General features: G+C 38.6%; 4 protein-coding genes across 4 annotated transcripts; 2 read left to right on the plus strand and 2 right to left on the minus strand.

The window, feature by feature from the left end:
- Positions 1–498: 498 nt before the first annotated feature.
- On the minus strand, positions 499–4,503 carry cfap210 (cilia and flagella associated protein 210). Its single transcript, XM_072685066.1, has 9 exons — positions 4,302–4,503; positions 3,487–3,695; positions 3,202–3,375; positions 2,445–2,650; positions 2,151–2,307; positions 1,793–1,932; positions 1,404–1,596; positions 1,009–1,173; positions 499–915 (listed from the first exon to the last, which is right to left on the minus strand). The coding sequence occupies exons 1-9, from the start codon at positions 4,360–4,362 to the stop codon at positions 562–564; spliced, it is 1,659 nt and encodes a 552-aa protein (XP_072541167.1). The 5' UTR covers positions 4,363–4,503; the 3' UTR covers positions 499–561.
- A 2,890-nt stretch (positions 4,504–7,393) lies between these two features.
- Positions 7,394–13,531, plus strand: phgdh (phosphoglycerate dehydrogenase). Its single transcript, XM_072685067.1, has 12 exons — positions 7,394–7,562; positions 8,427–8,578; positions 8,998–9,063; positions 9,316–9,370; positions 9,558–9,656; positions 9,747–9,879; positions 10,345–10,493; positions 10,691–10,843; positions 11,124–11,262; positions 11,534–11,661; positions 11,814–12,033; positions 12,139–13,531. Exons 1-12 carry the CDS (start codon positions 7,425–7,427, stop codon positions 12,291–12,293), a joined length of 1,587 nt encoding a protein of 528 aa, XP_072541168.1. The 5' UTR covers positions 7,394–7,424; the 3' UTR covers positions 12,294–13,531.
- A 390-nt stretch (positions 13,532–13,921) lies between these two features.
- Positions 13,922–20,131, plus strand: klhl23 (kelch-like family member 23). Its single transcript, XM_072685069.1, has 4 exons — positions 13,922–14,164; positions 14,376–15,596; positions 16,732–16,884; positions 18,206–20,131. Exons 2-4 carry the CDS (start codon positions 14,381–14,383, stop codon positions 18,514–18,516), a joined length of 1,680 nt encoding a protein of 559 aa, XP_072541170.1. The 5' UTR covers positions 13,922–14,164; positions 14,376–14,380; the 3' UTR covers positions 18,517–20,131.
- Positions 20,132–20,476: 345 nt separating this feature from the next.
- Positions 20,477–23,541, minus strand: mettl5 (methyltransferase 5, N6-adenosine). Its single transcript, XM_072685070.1, has 8 exons — positions 23,470–23,541; positions 22,096–22,375; positions 21,863–21,977; positions 21,577–21,758; positions 21,372–21,454; positions 21,238–21,289; positions 20,850–20,899; positions 20,477–20,654 (listed from the first exon to the last, which is right to left on the minus strand). The coding sequence occupies exons 2-8, from the start codon at positions 22,193–22,195 to the stop codon at positions 20,613–20,615; spliced, it is 624 nt and encodes a 207-aa protein (XP_072541171.1). The 5' UTR covers positions 22,196–22,375; positions 23,470–23,541; the 3' UTR covers positions 20,477–20,612.
- Between the last annotated feature and the right edge of the window lie 368 nt (positions 23,542–23,909).

Below are 23,909 nucleotides of genomic sequence, written 5' to 3' on the forward strand. Positions count from 1 at the left end.
CACCTTATTGACTTGTGTTTAGTAGTGTCTACACTTAGAGGTATCTTTAATTTTTTTAGCCTATAAAAAATCTGCTAAATGCAGTAAATGTAAATGTAAATGCTCACACACTTGAGCCAACTAAAAAGCAAGGCAGTGGTACTTGAGGACCAGGACTGACAACCACACGCAGGTTGATCACAATGCAAGGTTTCTTAGTTTAGCCAGATTTCTTAACACCAAAGTCAAACCTGTCCAACAGTAATGTCTTTCAGCTCTTTTCCTGATGGACAGGCTAGACTCTGGCAGCTTTGTGACTTAACCCACCATAGAGATAAGGAAAGGAATAAAAAAAAAAAATAACAACACATTTATTGGTTGTAGATCACAGCAAAGAGGTCTAATAGCTAAAAGCATGAAAGAAAAATGACAAATAAAATCATGCAATACATGCAACTATCAACAAGGCTGCAACAGCTTTAAAGAAGACTAAAACAATGTGTTAACTTGAAAGGTCCTTCCCCTTTATTATTTTGACAGTAGCTTCAGTAAACAGTTAAAGGTCATGTTTGCTCATGATCATCACCAAGTAAATCCCAGTCGTTTCTTGGACTGATGAATGTCAATGGTTTCATTAAGCTCCTTTATGTCTTGAGTAGTACTGCTAACATAATTGGGCATCTGAACACCTGATTCATCATGAACAAGATAACTTGGCCTAACTCCACCAAATACAGGACCTAGTCCTCCACCGATGCCCTCTCTTGCAGCCTTGTGAAGCGGGTAGGTGTTCCTCTGGGCCGCAGTGGCTGTCTGGATCACATGCTTGGCATACTGCTGAAACCGCTTCTCCTCCTCTGCAATGAGTTTTGCTTTGCTGGCTTCAAACTTCTGTTGTTCTTGTGTCATGCGCTTGCCCAGTTCACGTTTCTCAGCCTGGGTTAGACAAAAGTCACCAGAAATGTAGTGATTTGTTGAATATCACTAAATGAAAACTAGAAGAAAATCAAAATATTAAGATGTACCCACCATCTGATGAACATAGGTGTCTTGTAGTGTTTTGGCATATTCTTTCATTTTCTGTGCCTTGAGCTGTTGCTTTTCAAGAAAAATGCTATCAGCTTCTTTTTTCACATTGAGCAACTCAGCAGCTGTTTGTTTCTCCTCTTGCTCCCTGTGCTCCTTCTCTTGAAGCTAAAATTGTAACGTTAATGTAACAGAATTGGGGCAGTGTTAGTAACAGCACACTTTAAAGCAGTATTATATGAAAATAAAGTGGCAAAAACTTAGTCATGAACATGACAGGCAGACAGAGATAAGCATTTACAGGATGGTATATTAAGAGGAGGAGGGGCTTCAGTCATGTTCCTCCTCACATGTCCATTTGTACCTCAGTTAATCAAAGTATTAAAAGTAAAGTTTACTGTGGCCTCTCTGTGGGCAGCAATGGACTTCAGCATTGCCGCCTTCATCTCATCCTTCTCGCGCTGCTGCCGAACTCGCTTGGCCTCAGCTTCTGCCACTGCTTTGGAGATCAGCTCTTCCTCATTGCTGGTTTGTTCTTGGCGCTGTGCTGCAAGTCTCTCAATAATGGCCTCTCTGTGTCTTTGAATCCCTCTACCACAGATAAATAGAATTGGGTACTGGGTTGTTAAATAGAATTGGGTACCCTATAGTAAGTAATTTGCCATTAAATGCGTGAATATAACAATGGACATGCACTTGGATGTAACCAATACAATACAGCACATTTGTACTACTACTGAAATAATGACCGGTATGACTTAACACACTTCTCAAAAGCATTCAGTACCTAAAGAGCTCTGCTTCTTTTTCTTTCCTTAGTTTCATCATCTTCTCTTTAGCATCAGCAAAAAGCCTTCGTCTGTCCTCCTCCTGGTCCTGTTTTTGAGCCTCAATTGCTTGAATGATATCTCTGTCAGCCAGGTGTTTCTGAAAAACAAAACAAATACACATTTATGTTTTACTGCATTATGATGAGTACACATCTGTGCAAGCTGCATGGTTAGATAGTCCCTTACTGGAAACACTGGTCTGTCAGAAAAGGAAGCAGTGTACTTGTTTCCTTGTACCTCACATGGCTGCCATTATGAATTAACAGAACATTTTAAAAAAATGGAAGTGGAATCCATGTAGGACTTGATCAGGACCTGATGAGCTCTCATGATGTTTCTTTTCTCTTCTTGCTTCTTCTGCTCAAGCATGGATTGTTCCCATAGATGAAGCTGTCTTAGCCGCTGGAGTTCTTCTGCCTCCTTCCTGTGCTCCATTTTCTCCTGCTCTTCAGCACGGTCATGCTCCTTCATCCTAATAAAGATGAAGACTTTTGATACACTGAGGGAGTCAGTGGCTTTGATCAATCATAAGAAAGTGTTTTGGCCACATAATTACATCAGCAGTTAACAGACTTAGACCTCTACATGGTAGTTTCTCTTATACTTTACTGTTGTTTTAAACTCTCAGCCACTGCCAGACACTCTTGCTTCTTCTCCAGGGCCTTCTGTTGCTCCTGCTGTAAGGCTTCCTCCTCTTTGCATGCAATCATTGCCAAGACCTCCTTATCCACATCTTTAGAGGCATTCTGCTTTCTTCGTTTCAGCTCAATCTGTGCCTCCCTCTCCTTCAGAACCTCAGTCAGCAACAGGGCACTCTGGGGGGAGACCAGAAAGACACTGGACTATAACATCAGACAGATGTTGAATTTTGGTTGGAAATCAGAGTCACATATACATCAAAATCAACACTGGCTTGACATCAAGCTCCACATTAGACATATGATGAATTACATATTATGGTTACTTAACACCATGACATGATCATGTCAGCCTCTAACAACATTAGAATCTTCGTTGTGGGGACACTGACATTATACTAAGTTTGGCAGACGTTTGGGTTTTGGTCACCATACCTCACAACTAAATGTTGGGATTTATGTCAGTATGATGCCGGAATGTGATGTTTGGAAAACCTAAACCAACAAAATATCAATGTCTGCTGTTGTCACTATTGTACGCTAAATTGACATTGAAATGTCCTGACACTGAATTTTGGTCACCCAACCTCATGTTCTACATTCAAGCAGATAAGGGGGTATCAATGTTGGTGGCCAGATGGAAAGCATTTAATAAATGGGAATGTTAATATGTGGCTAAGTCAAACACAAGCACAAATAAAAGAATTCAGAAATCTAGAAATACAAACATGAAACCCTTTCACTCTGTCTGCCTGATAGTATTGCAGGGTCTTTGCCCTCTCAATGGCCTCTTTTCTTTTCTGTTGCTGAAACTTTGCTTCTTCTATGTCGATTCGTTTCCTCTCCTCCTCTTCAATCTCCTCTCTGATTTTCTTCGCCTCCAACTTTTTTTGACGTTGTCCCTATAAATACATGACATGGGCACATGTTTTAAGCAGAAAAGCACATATTATGTTTAATGTGCATCAAAGTTAAATCCACATTTCATCTTTCAGAAAAGTAAACTTACTCACAGCAATAGTATTTGTCCAGTTTTTTACCACCTCTTTGGATCGCATGTGCATGGCCTCCCTCTGCTTTGCTGCTTCGATCAGACTCTCCTTGTGTTTGTTCACCTGATTCAGACTGTCCTGAAGACGCAGCCATTCTGATCTGGGTAGCACTGTCACTTGCCGAAGATCTATCGGTTGACCAGGTTTAGTTTTAACCTCGGCAGAGTGAACTGGTGTTTGATAGAGATACAGGTTGTGAATTAATACTAACATACATAGATAATTTGACTGTCGCAGTCATTTGACACTTTACTTGGTATCACAATGTCATGGCAAAACAATGCTCCACAATGACTTCTAATACTAACATATTTTAAAAATAGAAAATCTATTCAGACTTTATGAGGGTATGGCATCTACTACACTTAGGTTACACTTAAAATGTTTAATAAGAGACTAGGATATGTGATCCCCAGCCCAAATGTGAGGAATGTAGCTAGCTAGTAATATTGAGACATTTATCTAATGTATTGAGTTTCTAAGGTATTCATTTTACCTAAAGGTATTTGTTTTATCTAATTATATAAATAAAGTGGAAATAGCTAGTCTAATTAGACAGGGCTGCTTAATATACCTTAGGACTTCAAACCTTAGGGTTTACCACACTAAATAGCCCATAATAATAATAACAAATATACAGCCAGCTATATGTAAAAAAAAAAGCCAGTCTGACTGACCAAGTTTCAGCTCTACAGATTAGCTAATCTAGTTAAAGACATTTCAGAGACCTTAGTATGAAAGTAGCTATAGATAGCTAGGCTAGGTCTTTGACTGACCTTTTCTGCTTGATCCTTGTCTTCGACCATACTGCACAACGGATGGAGAAACTGTGGACATGTTGGCAGACTAATGTAAGATCATCTCGGTGAATAAACCCGTATCATCAGATCCTTTATAAAGTTTCCTCAACCCTTATAATGCTTTCTTATTCTTCTGTTTAGACCGAGCTTTACACCCAAACTTGGCAAACATGCTGTAGCGCTCCGCTGGCGTTGCTTAGCAACTGTGTTTACATTTACACCGTCTCCAATGACAACCTCGCGAGACTATGAGCAGGACGTCACGGAAATGCGAACAAAGAGAGCATTTGTTTGTTTATTTATTTATTTATTTATTTATTTATTTATTTATTCATTTATTTATTCATACACCAATAACTATTTTTTGTACTTTATTTGATTATGTATGTAAAAAAAATAATAATAATAAATGAAAAAAAAAAAATAATAAAACAATTTAAATTAATAATAAAAATATTTTTTTAAATAAATAATATAAATGTATAATATATATTTATTATGTAAAAATTAAACAAGCACATTTTTTCAGGAATTAAGGAAATGAGGAATTTAGTACAACAATGTAATTAAAATTCATTTGTGAATAAAATAAATTAAGAGCAGAAATTAATAAAGAACATCTTTATTATCTGTGTGTAGGGTGCAGAGAATGCCAGTTGGCACCTGCTTTTCAGAAGAAAAAAAAATCAAGTGAATTGTACACTGTTAACTGACTAGATAAATTAGTACAGAGCTGTTCATTATCTTGTTAAAATTATTAGGTTAACAAGAAGCACAGCAGGATAAACCTTTCCACTGCAGAAGTTAACTGTGTATCTTATAGCATACTACACTATTTTTGTAAGGTTTAGATTAGGACCATTCTGAATATTTTTATTCCTATCTGTGGTTATCGTCCTTTAGTTGTTGCCTTGTCTACCTTGTGTTTTTTTGCTTAGTTCCCTTATGATCATAGAATTATGATAACACAATTCATATAAAAATGAATAAATATTGTGCAAGAAGCTCCAGTGTTACCCGGACAGGATGCTGCAAAACTGCACTCCTTAGCAAGTTCAGCCAGTTGAGTGCAGGTCTGTTCAGCATGGCATATTGCCTGTATGGTGGTTAAAAAAGCAGCATATTTAATTACTTTCCGCGCACAAAAAAAGGGTGGGTGTGCTATCATGTGGTGTCCTAATTGGTCAGATGTTCAAACGTACGCCAAAAATTAGACCACAATTGTGACCTTCATTACATTTTAAAGTTACAGTGTTTAACATGGGGTAGCTGACTGTGTAACCCTTTCACTTCATCCCTAATGTTACTTATGTTTAAACCAGGATGGCTTTGTCAGCAATGCTGTCCTGCTCATCTCAGTGTCATGTGAGCAGTTTTCAACGTGCCAAAACAAATTCAGGCATCTGCAAACAAACCGATCCTGATGTACACTGAGCAAAGATGGGTAAAGTAGTGTACCTACTTGAGTGTGCAGTACATTTGCATAAGACTATACTTAATAATCAAGTCAGGTCAAGGTTTATTTGTCATTTGCACAACATGACCAGCCAATCAGGCACTGAACTTCTTGTGATGTGGCTCAGATAATTACTTAACAGCAGGATAGCACTAAATATACAGAACTGAATGTACTAAATATACAAAAATACATGGGACATCCAGAAGAGTTTTTCCAGAGCCCTCACCAATGCAGTAATTTTACGGACCACCAGAACCAGAACCTACTACCTATAGCTCAGGTTCCCTACCTTGGTCTACCCTCTGAGTACCCTTGCTCTGCACATGTCAGTGGATACCTGATCTAACACACACATTTCCAATCAGGAATGGCTGGTTAATGGGCTGATTGGTTGGGTCAGGCATGTTTGAGCAGGGGAAACTCCACAACCAGGGCTCAGGAAGTGTGAACTACTTATTGCACACATCATCCTGAGGGGCAGTGGTGTCTCAGGGGTTAGAGCTCTGTGCTATTGATGACAAGGTTGCTCTGCAAGCTGCCACTGTTGGGCCCTGGAGCAAGGCCCTTAACCCTCTCTGCTCCCCAGACGCTGAGTTGGCTGCCCACCGCTCTGAGTGTGTGTGTACACACTGCCCTTAGTTTACTAGTGTGTGTGTGTTCAGTACCACAAAGTTTGTTAGGTGTTATTCTTGTCTTTTTAGGATTCCTTTGGTTTGAATATCGTTTCTGTAGGGTACCTTTCCTTGATCATACAGCAGATGTAGGAACGGTGAAAATTTTGAGTGATTAATATAAGTGATTTTTGTGATTCAAATCCAGCAATCCAAAAAAGGAAACGAGAGAAATATGAACTACTGGTATTTAACTGTACAAAATAAATATAATGTAATCTAAGTAGGAATATCCTTTATAAGGATTGTCTTAATCTTTTTACTTAGATTACATTATATTATTAGATTACATTATATGTAATCTATTATATGTAAAATTATATGTAATTTTATGTGGCCGGACTTTGAATGAACACTGGGGTGTGGGAGGAGCCTGGCTGAAGGGGCCCATCAAAACAAGGACTACCAACAACACAACAGTTCCAAGGCGTAGAGGAGCTCAAATGGGCACTAGAGCCATTCATTTCATTTTTTCATCAAGTAAAACATTTGTTGTATTTTTAAATGATAATACTTTTACCTAAGACAGGAAACAACTGTTTTTTGTAATCTTCTAAAGGATTATAAAGGATTATCTTAATAATACTTAGATTACATTTTATTTATTTCAAAATAAATATAATGTAAATAAATATGATGTAATTGTAAAAGATGTAAAAAATGTAAAATGTAAAAAGAAAATATTAACGACTACAAAAACCCAAAAATAAATCCTGTCTTAGGTTAAAGTATTATCATTTAAAAATACAACAAATGTTTTACTTGATGAAAAAATGAAATGAATGGCTCTAGTGCCCATTTGAGCTCCTCTACGCCTTGAAACTGTTGTGTTGTTGGTAGTCCTTGTTTTGATGGGCCCCTTCAGCCAGGCTCCTCCCACACCCCAGTGTTCATTCAAAGCCCGGCCACGTAAAATCAGTTCACACATGCCCATCAGCTCCTGCGAGTTGCATCCACAAACAGGAGAAAATGGCCTCAGTATCAATCAAACGCATTTTAATCAGCGAAAGTGTCGATCCGTGCTGCAAGACGATTCTGCAGGAAAACGGGATCGAGGTGACGGAGAAGCAAAATATGAGCAAAGATGAGCTGATTTCCCAGATTAAGGTAATTGACGTCTGTTTGTTAGGCAGTCTGTTCGCGGTGTCCCGGCCTGCCTGCATTTACTAATGCATTGTGGCAGATACTTCAGGAAAAAAGTTTTGTAAGCTTTCTCAGTTTTATCGATGTTGGAGCTGCAGGCTCAGGTTTGCTGAGTCGCACCGCCATTGGCGCCTCCCTCCTCACGAGGCTGATGTAACCTCTCCGCCGGTGTGGCTGCGTGTGCTGAACCTGCACGCCTGCCTGCCTGCCTGCCTGCCTGCAAATGCAATACTGTGAACTACTCAGCGAGAGAAGCCTAGTAATTATCCAGCATTTGCATCTTCTAATAACTTATTATGGGTTAAAACACGATGGCAGATGAGCTGACTTGGTAGAAAAACAGGCTGCAGTGTCTTTCACAGGCAGATAAATCCCATTTCGACTATTTATTATTATTATTTATTATTTTCTTTTTGCAAAATAACATTTTTGCAAATAATCTGAATGTGGTTGTTGGTTTTAAAATGGATAAAATCGAAATGCATTAAAAAAAAAAATTACATTGACTTCCATTACAGTTAAGAAAGGTGTTTTAAGCCGTTTGACTAATGCAAAAATTAATTTGTACAAACCCTCTAAACTTAATGCTTAGTTTGGTCTGATTTTAATTAAACTTGTGCTTTTTTAGTTTTTTTAAAACGTTAAATGCTACCATTAGGCAGCAAGCCAACGCCTACGTCGTAACCACCAAGTTTTCCAGATTCACTTTCCAAATAGCAGTCCAAAAAGTGGGAGCTCAGATCCTAACTGTTCGCAGTGTTGCTGTTAAATACAGGTCATGGCTTTGCTCGACCTGTCGCGCTGACCCCTTTCACCCCTCTCCGCCAGGACTACGACGGCCTCGTGGTTCGATCAGCGACCAAAGTTACTGCTGACGTCATCGCCGCTGCCAGCAGCCTGAAGGTGATTGGTCGAGCTGGGACCGGCGTGGACAACGTGGATGTGGATGCGGCCACCAAAAAGGGCATAATAGTCATGAAGTAATGAGATGACCTAACATTTAAGAAAAAACAAATAGCACCGTGTGTCAGTGTGCAGTGGGGGCAGGCAGAAGTGAAAGAGTAAAGTCGGATTCGGAAAGTAAAAGTCCTGCCCAGTTTTGCTCCAACTGCCTGAATCGCTCTGCTGCTGGCAGCTTTTTACGTACAGCTGCCCAGGCAGATGGGTTATGTTCATGGAAAGTTTTAATAAATAAATATTTAAATATAAATAAATATTAATTTAATTATTTTTATTTAGAAATGGCAACAAGGTTGTGGAAATATAATGATCAAATTCAAATCTGGTTCTTTGGGGGATTCTGTCATGTGTTAATGTAAACTGTTCAAATGAGCTATTTTATGTGTTGAGGTTATGTTTACAATGCTATATTTACAGTTATTTTACTTGTACTTTACAGCACTCCAAGTGGAAACACCATCAGTGCTGCTGAGCTGACCTGTACTCTTCTGATGAGTTTGTCAAGGTATGAGAAATCAGTTGTATGCATTTTAATGAAAGGATTTGCAGTAAATACTTTGTAGATTGTGGGGATTTGGGTTTATATTGGGTAAAATTTTAAAGCAGTAAGTACTCAATACAGAAGCAAATAGACATCAGAATTGAACCTAAAAATACATATGATTACAACTATATAAAGTAAACCTACATTTTCATTTTACTCAAATGTCACCAATATTATACTATTGATATAATCCTCTTTTTTCCCTTTTTCTAGACATGTTCCACAAGCTGCTATGTCAATGAAATCAGAAAACTGGGATCGTAAAAAGGTACAGACTGGAGTAGACTACTATAGAGTCTGTGATGGGCTGGTTACTTAGTGTGGACAGTAATTAAACATGCTTTTGTGTTCTCTGTGCTCATCCAGTCGTCACTAACCAGGTCTGACAACTGGATATGTTACGTCATGCAGGCTTTTAGTGTAGGTGGGTCAGTGTTTTGTTAATGATTTTACAGTTCATGGGTGCAGAGCTGTATGGAAAAACCCTTGGAATAGTTGGGCTTGGAAGGATCGGAAAAGAAGTAGCCACTAGAATGCAGTCTTTTGGTGTGAGGGTAAGATCATCTCTCGTCATGTTCGAAACGTGTTGGTAGTTTGTCCAAGAATCTATGGATAAGGTGCTGATCTGTGTCATTTACTGGCAGACCATTGGTTATGACCCCATTACCCCTCCAGAAGTGTCTGCCAGCTGGGGGGTGGAACAGATGTCCCTGGAGGAGCTCTGGCCCCAGTGTGATTATATCACTGTGCACACACCTCTCATGCCCTCCACTACAGGTAAGAGTACAGTTAAGAGGCACTTATGTTTCCGCTTCATTGCTGTATTTATATAAAGTTTCTTTATTCTGTTTTAAAAATAATTTGATGTGGTGATGTACACAAACCCTTTAATGTTTCAACACTTTCCATTTACTCATAAATAAATAAGAAAATAAAATAAGCTGCGAAAAACAGCATGTTTTGAATATGGTGTTTTTGTGGTGTCACAGAATCCTAAATATTGACACACATTCACCTGTTCACTCTGAATGAGACAACATATAGAAAATCCAGTCAGAACAGAGGTCATTTACAGGTAATACACTGGCCATAAAGGCCCCATTTCCAAAACAATCTGGAAAGAACAGAAAGATTGGGGAAATTGACAGGTTGAAAAAATGAATTGGTTCACCAAAATCCTTTAAATCCAAAATACCTGATGAACCCTCTCTTACTGTTTCCCTTGACCCTTCTATTTGGTAGGTTTACTGAACGATGACTCCTTTGCGAAGTGTAAAAGAGGTGTGAAGGTGGTGAACTGTGCCCGTGGAGGCATCATTGATGAAGCTGCTTTACTCCGAGCTCTGGAGTCCGGACAGTGTGGTGGAGCTGGCCTTGATGTGTTTGTGGAGGTAAGACAATTATTTTATTTATTTATTATTATTATTATTATTATTATTATTAATGCAACAATCAAACTAAAGGCAGTGATGAAGATGTATGTCTTTTACTGACTGTTATATTTGTATAATTGTGCATGGAGATGCTGTAGCTGCTCATTTTTATAAAGGTTGATGGGTAATGCCACTTTTCCATCACGTTGGTTTAGGAGCCTCCAAAGAACTGGGCCCTGGTAAAGCACCCTAATGTGATCGGCTGCCCTCATCTGGGAGCTAGCACAAAGGAAGCCCAAGCTCGCTGTGGCCAGGACATTGCACTGCAGATTGTGGATATGGTCAAAGGCAAAGCATTAGTGGGAGCTGTGAGTTATTCCATTAAAAGAAATGAACAGTTTGGCAGTTCAGTATAGCTTTACAACTGTATGTGCTTCTGTTATTTTGGGTAAGTGTGCTTTGTTGTGCCTAAACTCCAGTGACTAATGACTGAACTATTTCTACGACCTCTTTAAAATGTAGTTGGACTGATTGTGTAGTTTAGTTATCTAGGTTGCTCTACATAAGTAGATAATTTGTTTAATTCAATATGTATAATTATATTTAATCTGAAATTCTAATCCTGATTGTCCTTACATTCTCATCCAGGTGAATGCCCAGGTGTTGGCCAGCACCTTTACCCCTGAGTCACAGCAGTGGATCAGGCTGGGCGAGGCCATGGGGCGAGTGCTAAAGGCCTGCAGCTCCTCCAAACAACCCTATGCTCATGTGCACATCACAACTCAAGGTAGGCTTCTGAACTGGTCATTAAAGGTGACCAGTTTAGGAACTGCATAAATCAAAGTACAAGTTTAATCCAGATTAAAGGTGCGGTTCTGATGAGACTGAGTTATGATGAAACTTGGACTTTGAGTTTCATCAGTGGTTGCTTATTGCCCTCTAGTGTTGTGAATGTGTACCACAGGCTTGATTTAAAAAGTTACTTTTTATTGTTTTGCCTTTAATAAGTAAATTTTATAAGCATGTGAATTAACACGATTTCGTTGTTTGTGCCCCAGGAGACTGTTTAAAGAAATCAGCTGGGTTCCTGAGCTCAGCAGCAGTTGTTGGGTTGCTGACTGAAGGACCTGGGAATGGCCCTAACTTGGTGAACGCACTGCCTCTAGCTGAAGATACTGGGATTGCAGTAAGGATGAATTGCTTGTTTTAAATGCATATTTGATACCCCCATCTTATAGAGTTCTGTTGGTCTCTGAAATAAAGATAAAACATTGATGGTATCTTCTCCCACAGCAGTGCCTCTTGCATTAAGCAGCATTATTTGGTCTCACCCAACAGATTAAAAAAAGTCACAGTGACACAAAGGAAGCTACTGGTGCCTGTATGATGGAGGTCTCTGTGAATGGCAGTATCTATAAGGCCTTAGGCTCAGTGCAGGCCGAGGTGCCTGTCCTGCTCGAGCTGAATGGCAGTGCATTCCGGCAGCCAATCCCACTCTCTGGAAACCTGCTCTTCTTTAAGGCTGCCGGATCATCTCAGCTTCTGCCGTCAGTTACTGGTGGGTTAACTGACCAAAGACCAACTGAAGCCCTCCTATTATTACAGATGTTTATTTAAAAACAAATAATAATTATGACTTTATATTCATGTTTCATCTCTTCAGGGGTCTTGGCAGGAGCTGGTATTGAGATGGACTACTTCAGTGCCTCCACTGCCTCTAATGGTGACCAGTGGTACTGTGTGGGAATGCAGTCCCTGTTGGGAGATCTTGGTTCTTTGAAGTCCTTGGTGAAGGAGGCCGCACAACTTGCTGTATAAATTCCTACTACTATAAATTCCTACTACTAAAAGTTAGTGGGAGTTACCTAGCATTCCAGTGCCTAACAGGGTTGAGTAATCTAATATAGCATAACCATACTACTATTGCAATTTACTGTTTACTGTGAAAAGCCTTGCCTAGGTTGGGCCACTAGCTGTTGTCTGTAGAATGCTAATATAGGAACTGTAGTTGTTTGCAAACAACTGATTGATCAATTGATCCTATTAAAATGTTGTAAACACTAAACATGTAATGTAAACCAATAGACATCATTTAGTACTGTGAAGGTATGATATAGTTATAAATAATATAGATAACACTAGGAATGCACAATCATATTGGAAGATTTGGCATGTGCCTGATATTTTGATCACACATTGTATCCTGGATGAGCAGAACAGTTGATGTGGAGCTGAGCTACAATGAAAAAGCAAACTATTTTATTATTTGTTTATAATGCTCTGTAATGCTCTCAGGAGTCTGTTTCTACATTTTATAATGTACAATGGAGTTCAAATGTCTGAGACCACTGCTTCCATTTCAGTTGCTAATAGTTTAACGACAAAGTCCATTGTCAGTATCATATTTATGTGAATAGTAGAATCTGTGACAATTTAACATGAGTTTCAGAATTTCTTGGTAGTTGGTATGTAATGATTACGTGTACCTGTATAGACACCCCAAGTTTGTGCAAAAGCATCTAATAAATAATTTGGATAATAAATTAACCTCAAAGTCTTCTGAACGTTTGCTTCAATGAAAATGCCCCCCCTTCTCAATAATAATAAAAAGATTTTAAAGGCAGGCTCAGACTTCTGGACCCTGCTGTATATTGGCATCAACAGATGCATACATGAAAAAAGTAGTTAAGAGCAGATATTGGCCCAGGGTTGCCATATCAGTAGCACTACATCCATTAATAATTTGTGCACATTTTGCTCTAAGTGTCACTTAGGGGTGATTTCCTAGACCGGGATTAAGCCTAGGCTTGGGCCACTCCAGCATTTTTAATTGGGTTATATATTATAATAATGGACTTCAAATGTCAGAGACCACTATTGCTACTGGAAATGCTGAACTGGTTTGATCCTTGTCTTGGACGCCGGCCTTTTGTATCCTGTTTTTCTTTGCAACCTTCTCCAACACTCCACACAACTCAAATAATGTGAAAATAATAAAAATATGTTTGTATTTTAGAAATTAGCTTGAATGTTTAAATAAACCAGCAGGACCATAATAGACTCTTTTTTTTTTTTTCTTTTTTTTTTTTTTTTTTTTTTTTGGATCTAAAGGTTTACATGCCTTGTTTATTTTTAAGCATTCAGTCAGTCTCCATGGAAACCATTTGGCATTTGTTATTTTTGCTCTGTAATGTGTGCTGTCTGCTGCTTATAATACCATAATAAGTAAGGTTGTATGTGAACAGGGGATGGCCTCCCAAACTCCTCGTATCTGCCTCCTCTCGGTACGGTCTCACTTTAAAAGCCACATTATGCAATGGTCTTAATCCTTATTAGGATTAACTGTAGATCCGATTCTACCATGGTAACTGGGGAGAGCACTGTATGTGCAGCGACGTTTCTTTATGAAGTAATGTGTAGTGTGTGTGTGTGTGTGTGTGGACCTACACGGCTCACGTTTGCTCTAAGAATGCGGTCAGCTGGACGCTTGACATTATCTACAAGGCTGTGTGGAACCAGCAGCACCTCTCCAACTATACACAGTTACCAAAATAGGAGGGCAGCACTGGGACTGAACGGAGGGGGGGTCATTTGTCTCTTCTGTCCCAGACAGATACACATTTGAGGAACACCGGCCACGAATCACATCATGCTCTCTTCTTAATAGAACGTTTGCCTCTCAACACCTGGTAAGTTTTGGGTTTGTACATATTTTTGTGTGTCTTTGAAGGTCATGTAATGGCATGGGGGCAGGGACTGTTTCTTGTGCAAAGAAATATAGGGGTCAAGCTTTTTTTTTTTCAAGGTTTAGTACTTTTCAAATTTTAATGCAAAAATAGTATAATCCTGTAGATTATACAGATTTTGATCCCAACACTGTATCTCCTGCTTGCTTTCAAGGAACCATGTCTGCTAAAGATCTCGAGAGTTACACATATGACTTCTTTAATGGCTCCCATCCGTCAGAAATGCTGGACGCCCTTCAGGAGTTCTACACTAGCGGCCTTTTCACAGACATCACCCTGTGCTGCTCTACAGGACAGATGTTTCACTGTCACAAGGCTGTGCTGTCTGCCCGTAGTGCCTACTTTAAGGTAATGTTTACTTTAGACATGCGGGAACGTTCAAATGGCATCATCAGACTGCCTGGTGTGGATGGAGATATTCTAAGTGCTTTGGTGAACTATGTCTACACCTCAAAGGTGAGCATCACACAAGCCAACGTGCAAAGTCTCCTGGAGGCAGCTGACCTCCTTCAGTTCAGCTCTGTAAAGAAAGCCTGTGAGGAGTTCTTGATGCGGTGGTTAGATGTTGATAACTGTCTCGGTATGCACACTTTTGCTGAGCTCCATGTCTGTCCCGTGCTGGAACACGAGGCACTGAGGATTATACTTGGTAGGTTTGAGGAGCTCATCCATCAAGAAGAGTTTTTGGGACTAGATCTCAAAAAGCTAATGGCAATATTGTCTGCTGAGAACCTCAGTGTGTGGAAGGAGGACACCCTCCTAGAAGCGGTTGTGAAGTGGGCGACCTTTGACTTAGATTCCCGGAGAGACTGTATACACGATCTGTTGCACTGCATTCAGCTTGAGGTGGATGACCTGTACCTCAGTACTGCCTTAGAGGTGCACAAAGTATGCAATGAAAATAAGCTACGATCTGTCATCGTGCAGTCTATGAGATCTTGTGGAAAAGACTTATCTCTAAGTTGTAAAAAGGCCTCATCAAGCATGTATATTGTAGGAGGATATTATTGGCACCCGCTGTCGGAAATTCACATATGGGATCCCATTTCCAACACATGGGCCCAAGGGAAAGACATGCCTGACTATACAAGAGAGAGTTACGGTGTCTCGCTCCTGGGTGCCAACATATATGTCACAGGGGGATATAGGACAGAGACCGTGGATGCACTGGACACAGTCTGGATTTACAATGTTGACTCTGATGAGTGGACAGAGGGATGCCCTATGGTCACTGCCAGATACTACCACTGCTCTGTGCCTTTACATGGATGTATATATGCCATTGGTGGATATAGGGGAGGTGCCCCGGTTCGTGAGACGGAGTTCTATGATCCTTTAAAAAAGAAATGGTTCCCTGTGGCCGATATGATACAAGGTATGTCAAAAAAATATGAACAAAAGTTAAACATACATAACCTATAAAACTCTATTGGAAAGATACTTAAATGTGGAATGTTTCTGAAAAATAAAGAGCAAAATTGATATATAGAAAGACATAAAATATAACCATAAAATGTGCCATAATCTTTTGCATTTATTTGTTTTAACATAACATGTATATTATTGCATAGTTTTAACATTGTAACAAAAAAACTAATTATTCCAGAGTCTTACCAGATAGTGTTGATGGTCCCTGGGTTTGGCTTTCTTGGGTCCTACCAGTAAAAAAAAATAAGCCACTACTTTCCCTTCTGATGAGTGTTTAGCTCCAGTTTGGTAGTTCAGTCTGTTTTTTGAGGAAGTGGATGTCTAAGAGAAGTGAGATAGTTTCAGCTTTTAGCCTAAGGCAGATCTTTGGTGCTGCTCTCCAGTATCAACAAAAATATTCTATCATTGCCATTGCATTTTACTGCTAGTTTTGACTAGGAGTTTCGCTAGTGGACTGGGCGTATATACATTTTGGGGCATAAATGTAACAATAAGACTGTCAAGACTGTAAGAAAACAGACTAGGGTTTTGGAATTGGCCTGTTTTACAGCTGTTTTGATTGTGCCAGATTTTCTTTTGAATTAAGAAACAACAGTGTTTGAGGTTCATAGTATGTCACTGAACTGTCACTGAACTGTACTTACTATTCGACTATGCCAAAGGAAAAACAGTTTGACATTCTAGGGGTTCATGAAGCAAATATGCAGAAATATGTTTTCTGCAGAGGATTTGTTCACATATTTTCACTGAGAAAAACAACAAAATCATCTGACCAGGGGTGTCCAAAAGCACACTAAAAGATTAATTTAAGGGGTTACGTTAATGTGTTAGAAACCCCCAATCCTGCAGTGTCATTAGGCACTTGGGTAACTCCATACTCTGGCATGCCTCTTAGCTACTCACAAGGAACGTGATGACGGCCTTTAATTAGAAACAGCACTAAAAATACAAACCAGGCTTGTGACAGACTGGTATGCCAGCTGTTACCAAATTGAACTGTAAACACAGTCGGTGGTTGGTGATGCATTCTATTAGCACATAAATAAATTGTGAATCAGCATGTTTTGTCTGCTTTTTTTAAGGTGTTGGAAATGCTACTGCATGTGTGGTGCAAGACAGAATCTATGTGACAGGAGGCCACTATGGGTACAGGGGAAGCTGCACCTATGACAAAATCCAGACCTACAGAGCTGACATCAACGAGTGGAGCATTACAACAATAAGTCCCCATCCAGGTAGTGTACCCAAACTGCTTCACATTCACATCTTCACAAGTACAGACTATAACTGGGTGTTAGTAAATAGTGTATGTGCAAGCTTTAATTCGGTCCATAGAGAATAAAGCATACAGTGCAGTGTGTTTTTGGCAGATTCTAAACCAGCCCTTAAAGTGAGGGCTTGGTGAGAAATATAATTTACACAACTTTCCCCACCTTAAAAATGTTAAAGATCGGAAAAAATATAATTGGTGTCCATAATTTGTTTTTCATTTTCACTGAAAACAATGAGGCTAGTTAGAGTTGCTAATATACCTTGTATATGCCTGGGCATGCCTAAATCAATCTTGCTACTTGCTGAAATTAAGTAGTTGTTAAGTAAACTGCGTGATGTTATCTATTAAAAATCACATTGAAGCCTTAAGAAAGCTAGTGATATTTTTTTTCCTGATATACCTTTCCTTGGTGTGAACTACCACACCATTTGGGAGACTAAGGGTCGATTCTCAACCTGGGTGACTATGCTGCATTACACCAATAGGAGTCCTTGGGACAATATTGCTGTAATAACAAATGTTCAACCCAGTCATGTCTGAATCTTCTTGTATAAAATGCTGCCTGCAGAGGTACCTTTGGCCATTTTGTGATAGCAGCAGAATTGTATTCTTCATAATCCTGTGTGTCAGTTCCAATAAGGTCAAGAGAAAAGCAGAAGTACCAGCATGGTTGTTCATATTACCTGTACAATTGTTATACAAATAAATGATCAGATTCATTAGGTCTAGGCTGAGGTGTAATGTAATATTTGAATAGTATTTGAATGTTTTTAACGTAGTAAATCATTGCTGTGTAAATTTAACTTCAGATTATTTCAAATGAAGTATTCAGTTTGGCTTTTTGGAGGAACTGGTATACGCATTCTTCTAGTATTTTATTTTTCTTTATAATAATAACGAGCACAGCAACTAATATTGTCTGTTTTTTTGTGTTCAAGGTAAGCTAATGCTAGCCTAGCCAACAAACCAAGTGAAAGGCCCAATTCTTTTTGAGCGTTAGAGCTTCTTTCTGCACAGAGAACGGTCAATTAATTAATGTTGTATACCACATTTTTTGTTAATAAATGAAGTACAGTATCCAAGCCTTTTTAAAATACCCTTTTTCACATTTTGAGGTGTTGCTGTATTTGTAGGTCCCTTAATCACTACCCTGCCTTTACAAGTCACTAACTTACTAGACAGAATTGGCCGCAAAGCTTCTATCTACCTTCACATTTATACACAATCCCAGACGCAGTTGACTAAACAATATAACCAAATACATATCTCACTTCTTATTGCAGAGTATGGGCTTTGCTCTGTGTCCCTGAACAACAAGCTCTTTTTGGTCGGCGGTCAGACCACCATCACAGACTGCTATGACCCAGACAAGGACGAATGGAAGCAGCTGGCTGTGATGAAGGAAAGAAGAATGGAGTGCGGAGCTGCAGTAATAAACGGGTGCATTTATGTAACTGGTGGCTATTCCTACTCAAAGGGTACCTACTTGCAGAGTATAGAAAGGTATGACCCAGAGCTGGACTGTTGGGAAATAGTAGGTAACCTACCTACTGCAACTCGTTCGCATGGCTGCGTTTCAGTGTTCAGTGTGTAGAGTATATTCACATATGGAATTCGCAGAGGTGGGTATTAACATTAAGTCAGTGCCACCAGGCAGTAATTTCCAGTTGCATAAGACCAGGCTCCCATCTCTATGAATGAGGAAAGACCAAAATCCTTTTTGAAGGTCAGATTACCATTTCAAAAACAGATTTTAAATCACTGCTAAAATCTGACCAAAACCTCAAGAATAGTTTGTAGCTTTTTGCTTAATAATTCACAAAAAACCCTGACCCTCCTCCGATTGCAGGCATAACCAGCAACCTAATTGGCTCTTTTTGTTTATAAACAGATGTCAGCATTACAACCAGTGACAGGTCTTCTTGTTTGTAACGTCTCTAGTAATAACAAGTTACATTTCATTGTTGTCACGCAAAAATCTTGTATCTCCAAATAGATGGATAGCTTTTGGAAAAACTTTACAGGAGAAGGAAAAAGCCTTTTTAACTTTCACTGGAAGTCATTGTTTAATTAATAAGTAATATTGGAGCATTTCTACTGGTCCATTCTTCAGTGTTATAAACAACTGCAGGATTCAACTTCAGAAAGTGAAAAATGTCAGAAATAGATACAAGGTTTCTGCATAACAATGAGTAGTCCGACATGTACTTAAGTAACAGTTTGGTAATTTTACTCTTTCCTGAGTATTTACCAATAAACATATTTACTTAAGTATATGTGTGAGGAAAGGATCCACATTTCCAACAACAAAAAACAAAATAAAAAAACATGTTATTGTAAGTTACACATTAACACACAAAAAGCTCCTTAAATATATACTTTGTCAAAGTGTCAAGATTTTCCTTCTAATTAATGAATTCAAATACATTCAGGTGAACCCACAGGTATTCAATAGCATACACAGCTACATTCAATAGCATACACATCTCCATAGTCATCATTCCATGAGAGCAGTGCCAAATGCTATTGTGAAAAGGATTTTGTATTGTTTACTTTATTTAGTGCTGAATAACACTAAAAAATCAAATCCAGTCACAATGAACTAGAATAATAAACTTTTATATTTAACCTTGAAAAACACAATTTTTAATACACAGATTTTGAATGTTGGCTCTCAGAAAAGCTCTGCTAGCTCAACTGGATGCTGACAACACACAATCAAATACCTTTGCAATGAGTTGGAGTGGCGCTTCTGATCCAGAACAAATCATCTGACATCAGTACCTGACCTCACTAACTGAATGCAGTCAGAGCCCTACAACAATGCTCCACCATCTTGAGTATAAAGCCTTCCCAGAAGAGTTCAGGCTGTTTTTGCAGCAAATGGTGGACAAACACCCCATCAATACCCTTGGTTTTAGGGGTCTATGAACTATTAGACACATAGTGCTTCACATGGGCTTTTGTACGACTGCAGTCTAACTCTTAGTGCAGCTTTTCTCAATTTTAGGAATAAGTGATCAGGGTTGAAAGACAGCTTTAGTGTTTTGGTGATAGGAAATAAATTAATTCAAAGGGAATATTGAATTAATGAAACCACTTACATATTTTAATAGGCTTTACTGATATCAAAAGAGCCAATGTGTATTAAGGCAGACTGACTGTATGCCTACTTCTCACCTCATGTGTTACATAGAGCCAACAAGCATTGGAATTGTTTTGAATGTTTTTGAGTATATTTATAAAGTAATAAATAAAATGTTATACATTTAATGATTTGTTGGGTAATGTTATTGTTCTTAATCATTATTTTTACACTTTTTTTTTTTTTTTACACAATTTTCATTAGACCTACAAAGCACAGCAATATTTTATGTGGGTACAACACCCCCATCTACTGGGAGACAACTGCACTGCACTGTGAGATGGGTTCCTGTATTATATATTATTATACATCAGTATTGTTACCGTACCGTCAGTACATCTTACATTCATAAATTGCTAACCATTAATTATCTTCAGCTTTAGAGAAGAAAAGGGTAAAGATCAGGTACTTTTGTTAAATTATTAAAATTTATTTTGAAATACATTGGCTGTAGCCAGAACACAAACAAACAACAACAACAACAAAAAGAACAGAACAGCACAGGAGAAGGTTGCACACAAAACAGATCTTCTCAGTGGTGAAGTTCACATAGGGGTAAACCGAATGAAGTCCACCTGGATATCAACCTAGATTTTTATTTTAAAATTGAAAGGCATCAATTAGTAAACAACAGCATTTCATGCAGTTTTGTCTTTATTATACATTGTTCTCTCTTTTGGTTTTCAAATGATTTATTAAACATTTTGCCATCACAATTTGTTTCTAGTAATTTAAAAAATACCTGCACATTACTGAAATGTGAGATATGGACTAATTCTTACCGATTTCTTTTTGTGGAACTTGTAGGATGCTGGGAGGTCATACCTGAGCTCTGTTGATGAAGGCACACAAAGTTATCACAACATGAAGAAGCCCAAGCAATGTCACATTTGATCATGTTATGAAGGATATATTATAATATATATTATCAACATAGTAAATCCCACGCTTCAAAGTATAGACTCCTAAATCTAGGAAAACTCAAATGGGTACAGGACCTTTACTGGAGAAGGTTCTTCACACTCTTACATCTCAGATCTATCCACTTAATGGGTTTTAAGGAAACAACAATTGCCCTCTTTAGGCTGGCTGTGAACTATATTTTATATTATATGGGATATAACGTCTTAAAACTATCTGCTGTGTGGCAGTAAATCTGTAAGACAGTACCTGCAATTACTTCCATTTTCACTTTCCAGTCACTTGCCTTCTTCTGTATGTGCTGTTGAAACAAAAACAAAGTTCAGTTTTAGAGCTGTAGTTTTGGATGTTGTACATCCAACAAATATAATCATACCACTTACATTTCGTGTAGAGGTCTTGTGAAGAGAATATACTGCGCCTCGAGCCATTGAAATCGCTGTCTTTAGGAACTGCATGTCTATACCTTCAAATAGAAAGGACACCGTATGTTGCTGCTGGAGACAATCATATCCATGGAATAATTATTTGGACACAGCAGCTGTTTTATCCCTACATATGAAATGGAAAACTGTGGCGTTCTCTCACCTTGATTGTGTTTGGTGCCAAACGGAGGGTTCATGACGACCGTATCAAATTTCTTTGCATATGACGATCCGATGGAGCAGACATCAGTCTGAACCATGTCGATGTTTGGAAGCTCAAATTCTTCCACATTTCGTTTGAAAATGTCTAGAGCATCACTGTCTATGTCAAACCCCACACAAAGCCTGTTTGAGAAAAACATGAGACGTGAGAAGTATTTGACATCACACTGTGATAATTACAAAATTCCTACTGTCAACAAAGATCTGTAATTCCAGTTTATTCTCACCCTGCATCCAAAACTGCAGATCCTACACTAAGTACTCCACATCCACATCCCAAGTCAGCAACCAGTTTATCCTTAATGTCATCAAATGTGTTGTGGATAGTGTACAGCATACAACCTGAGAAACAGAAAAACATCAGTATGTAGCTCTCATGAGGTCAGATATCATGATACTCACTAATGATGCATTAGTAAAAAAATCCTAAAAGCCACAGCAACTACAAAGTGATGACTACCTGCTATATGGGGACTGGTTGGATACTGTTCCAGGAGGATTTTGGGCTCTTCAAATCCATCTACTTGCTGAAGGCAACTTTCCAGTTCTTTAAGTTTCATATCTACAGAATATAAATAAGAGTTGGGACCTCTTCCGGAGCTGCTCTGTCAGGACCGAGAATGCAACAACACTGATTTCTCAGTGAAAGTCCTCTCATAGCAAGACATGGACTGTCCCAAAAACCCGCTCACTTGAACGGCTGTTTCCTTTTGCTCCCATTCAGTGCCGGTTCATCAACTCTGCAAAAAAATTAAAAAAATAAAAAGTGTACGGTTACTGTTTAATCACAAACACGAACAAACACAAGCTGCATCTTCACCAGATAAATAATGAAATGACAATTTTCTTGCAGAAGGAAACAGTCACTTCATTTAAAAGAGACAGCAACGTGTCGGTCAGTCGTGCTTTGACTCAACAGGACCATCTTTGGTCTGGTAGTAGCCTTCAAGCTTTCTTTTGGTGGTTTACCTGAAGATGGACTGACAGACCCAGTTCAGCGTATATTTGCTAATGAGTTGGTGTTAGATAAAGGGACACCTAAAATGGGTCACTGGTACCAGGGTCAGGGGCTGGGAAGCCAGCGCAGTTTGATCATTTCTCTGTTCTGGCAACAACTAAAGCTGGAAATGAATGCGGAGTTGAGTCAGGTGTGTTTAAGCAGGTAAAATCTTAAACACATGTGTAGTAATCTTGCCCTCCAAGACTGGCGTTCCCCACCTCTGCTCTGGTTCTTTGAGTTGTTGGTGCTATAAAGAATATAGAAAGAGATCTATATATAAGCATTGCCTTTACTAAAGAATCCTTTAGGAACCTTTAAAAAAGTGTAGTGCACCAGTTACCAATTTGTTAACACATTTAGCTCCCAATCTCAGAGTATACCTTCCCAACACAGCAACTTCAACTCTGAAAAACTCTGTAAAGTGACTTACTAGTGCTTTTTCTGCTCTTAACAATTACTTATGCATCACATCAATTGCAATTAAGCAAATTCACTGGATGCTGAAATGCACAACGATGCTCCCACAGCATCATGTGCTGTTTTCGCTGTTTTTGCTAATACAGAATGACTGCAGTACGAAAACACGAACCAAGGGGGTGTCAAGTTTAGCACGAACTCAAACTTTTAATGCCAGACGCTGCTTCTGTTTTATGGGCAATACTGATGGACACAGAAACGGGAGAGTCTGCTTAAATCTCTTTATCCAAATAACCTGCAGACCTGCAGACCTGCCAGCGTGTTTCCTAAAAGCAGAGCATGCACTAAGCATGGAGCAGATGGGTTCGTGCACGTATCTGGATTTATATACAGCAGAAACACGTTTAAAACACTTACGTGAATTAAAGTAAACGACTTATTGACCTGTACAGCCACGTGCCACCATGTTTTGTTTCCCTACACCTCCTTTCCGGTTTAGTCTATGACTATGCTTCAAAATAAGAGTCCTCTCAGGGGCATTTGATCAGTGTGAGCTAACCTACTTAATTATTATATATATATATATATATATATATATATATATATATATATATATATATATATATATATATATATATATATATATATATATATATTTTTTTTTTTTTTTATCTGTTTATGTGTGCTTTTAAAGTGATACAGTTTTGGGCTCAAAACTACAAATGAATAGTTTACTCCAAAACAAAAAAAAAAAACACATTATGAAATTACACATACTGAGGAATTGTAATAAATATCCTATATGACATAATTAATGGTGTATATATTTATGACTGTAATTGTTGTGTATCCTTAAA

The sequence above is a fragment of the Salminus brasiliensis genome, chromosome 8 (genome assembly GCF_030463535.1).
Source record: "Salminus brasiliensis chromosome 8, fSalBra1.hap2, whole genome shotgun sequence".
NCBI lineage: Eukaryota > Metazoa > Chordata > Actinopteri > Characiformes > Bryconidae > Salminus > Salminus brasiliensis.

What these genes read in the sequence shown, in the direction of transcription:
- cfap210 (XM_072685066.1), bottom strand. Translation starts at nt 4,362, where the DNA reads ATGTCCACAGTTTCTCCATCCGTTGTGCAGTATGGTCGAAGACAAGGA. An exon ending in AAAGAAGCAGAGCTCTTTAG is followed by an intron (nt 1,597 to 1,792) that starts GTACTGAATGCT and finishes TATCTGTGGTAG; the next exon opens with AGGGATTCAAAGACACAGAG. An exon ending in ACACCTATGTTCATCAGATG is followed by an intron (nt 916 to 1,008) that starts GTGGGTACATCT and finishes TGTCTAACCCAG; the next exon opens with GCTGAGAAACGTGAACTGGG.
- phgdh (XM_072685067.1), top strand. Translation starts at nt 7,425, where the DNA reads ATGGCCTCAGTATCAATCAAACGCATTTTAATCAGCGAAAGTGTCGAT. An exon ending in AAGGGCATAATAGTCATGAA is followed by an intron (nt 8,579 to 8,997) that starts GTAATGAGATGA and finishes TGTACTTTACAG; the next exon opens with CACTCCAAGTGGAAACACCA. An exon ending in GCCTTGATGTGTTTGTGGAG is followed by an intron (nt 10,494 to 10,690) that starts GTAAGACAATTA and finishes ACGTTGGTTTAG; the next exon opens with GAGCCTCCAAAGAACTGGGC.
- klhl23 (XM_072685069.1), top strand. Translation starts at nt 14,381, where the DNA reads ATGTCTGCTAAAGATCTCGAGAGTTACACATATGACTTCTTTAATGGC. An exon ending in TGTGGCCGATATGATACAAG is followed by an intron (nt 15,597 to 16,731) that starts GTATGTCAAAAA and finishes GCTTTTTTTAAG; the next exon opens with GTGTTGGAAATGCTACTGCA. An exon ending in AACAATAAGTCCCCATCCAG is followed by an intron (nt 16,885 to 18,205) that starts GTAGTGTACCCA and finishes TTCTTATTGCAG; the next exon opens with AGTATGGGCTTTGCTCTGTG.
- mettl5 (XM_072685070.1), bottom strand. Translation starts at nt 22,195, where the DNA reads ATGAAACTTAAAGAACTGGAAAGTTGCCTTCAGCAAGTAGATGGATTT. An exon ending in TGGCACCAAACACAATCAAG is followed by an intron (nt 21,455 to 21,576) that starts GTGAGAGAACGC and finishes TTCTATTTGAAG; the next exon opens with GTATAGACATGCAGTTCCTA. An exon ending in ACAAGACCTCTACACGAAAT is followed by an intron (nt 21,290 to 21,371) that starts GTAAGTGGTATG and finishes TTGTTTCAACAG; the next exon opens with CACATACAGAAGAAGGCAAG.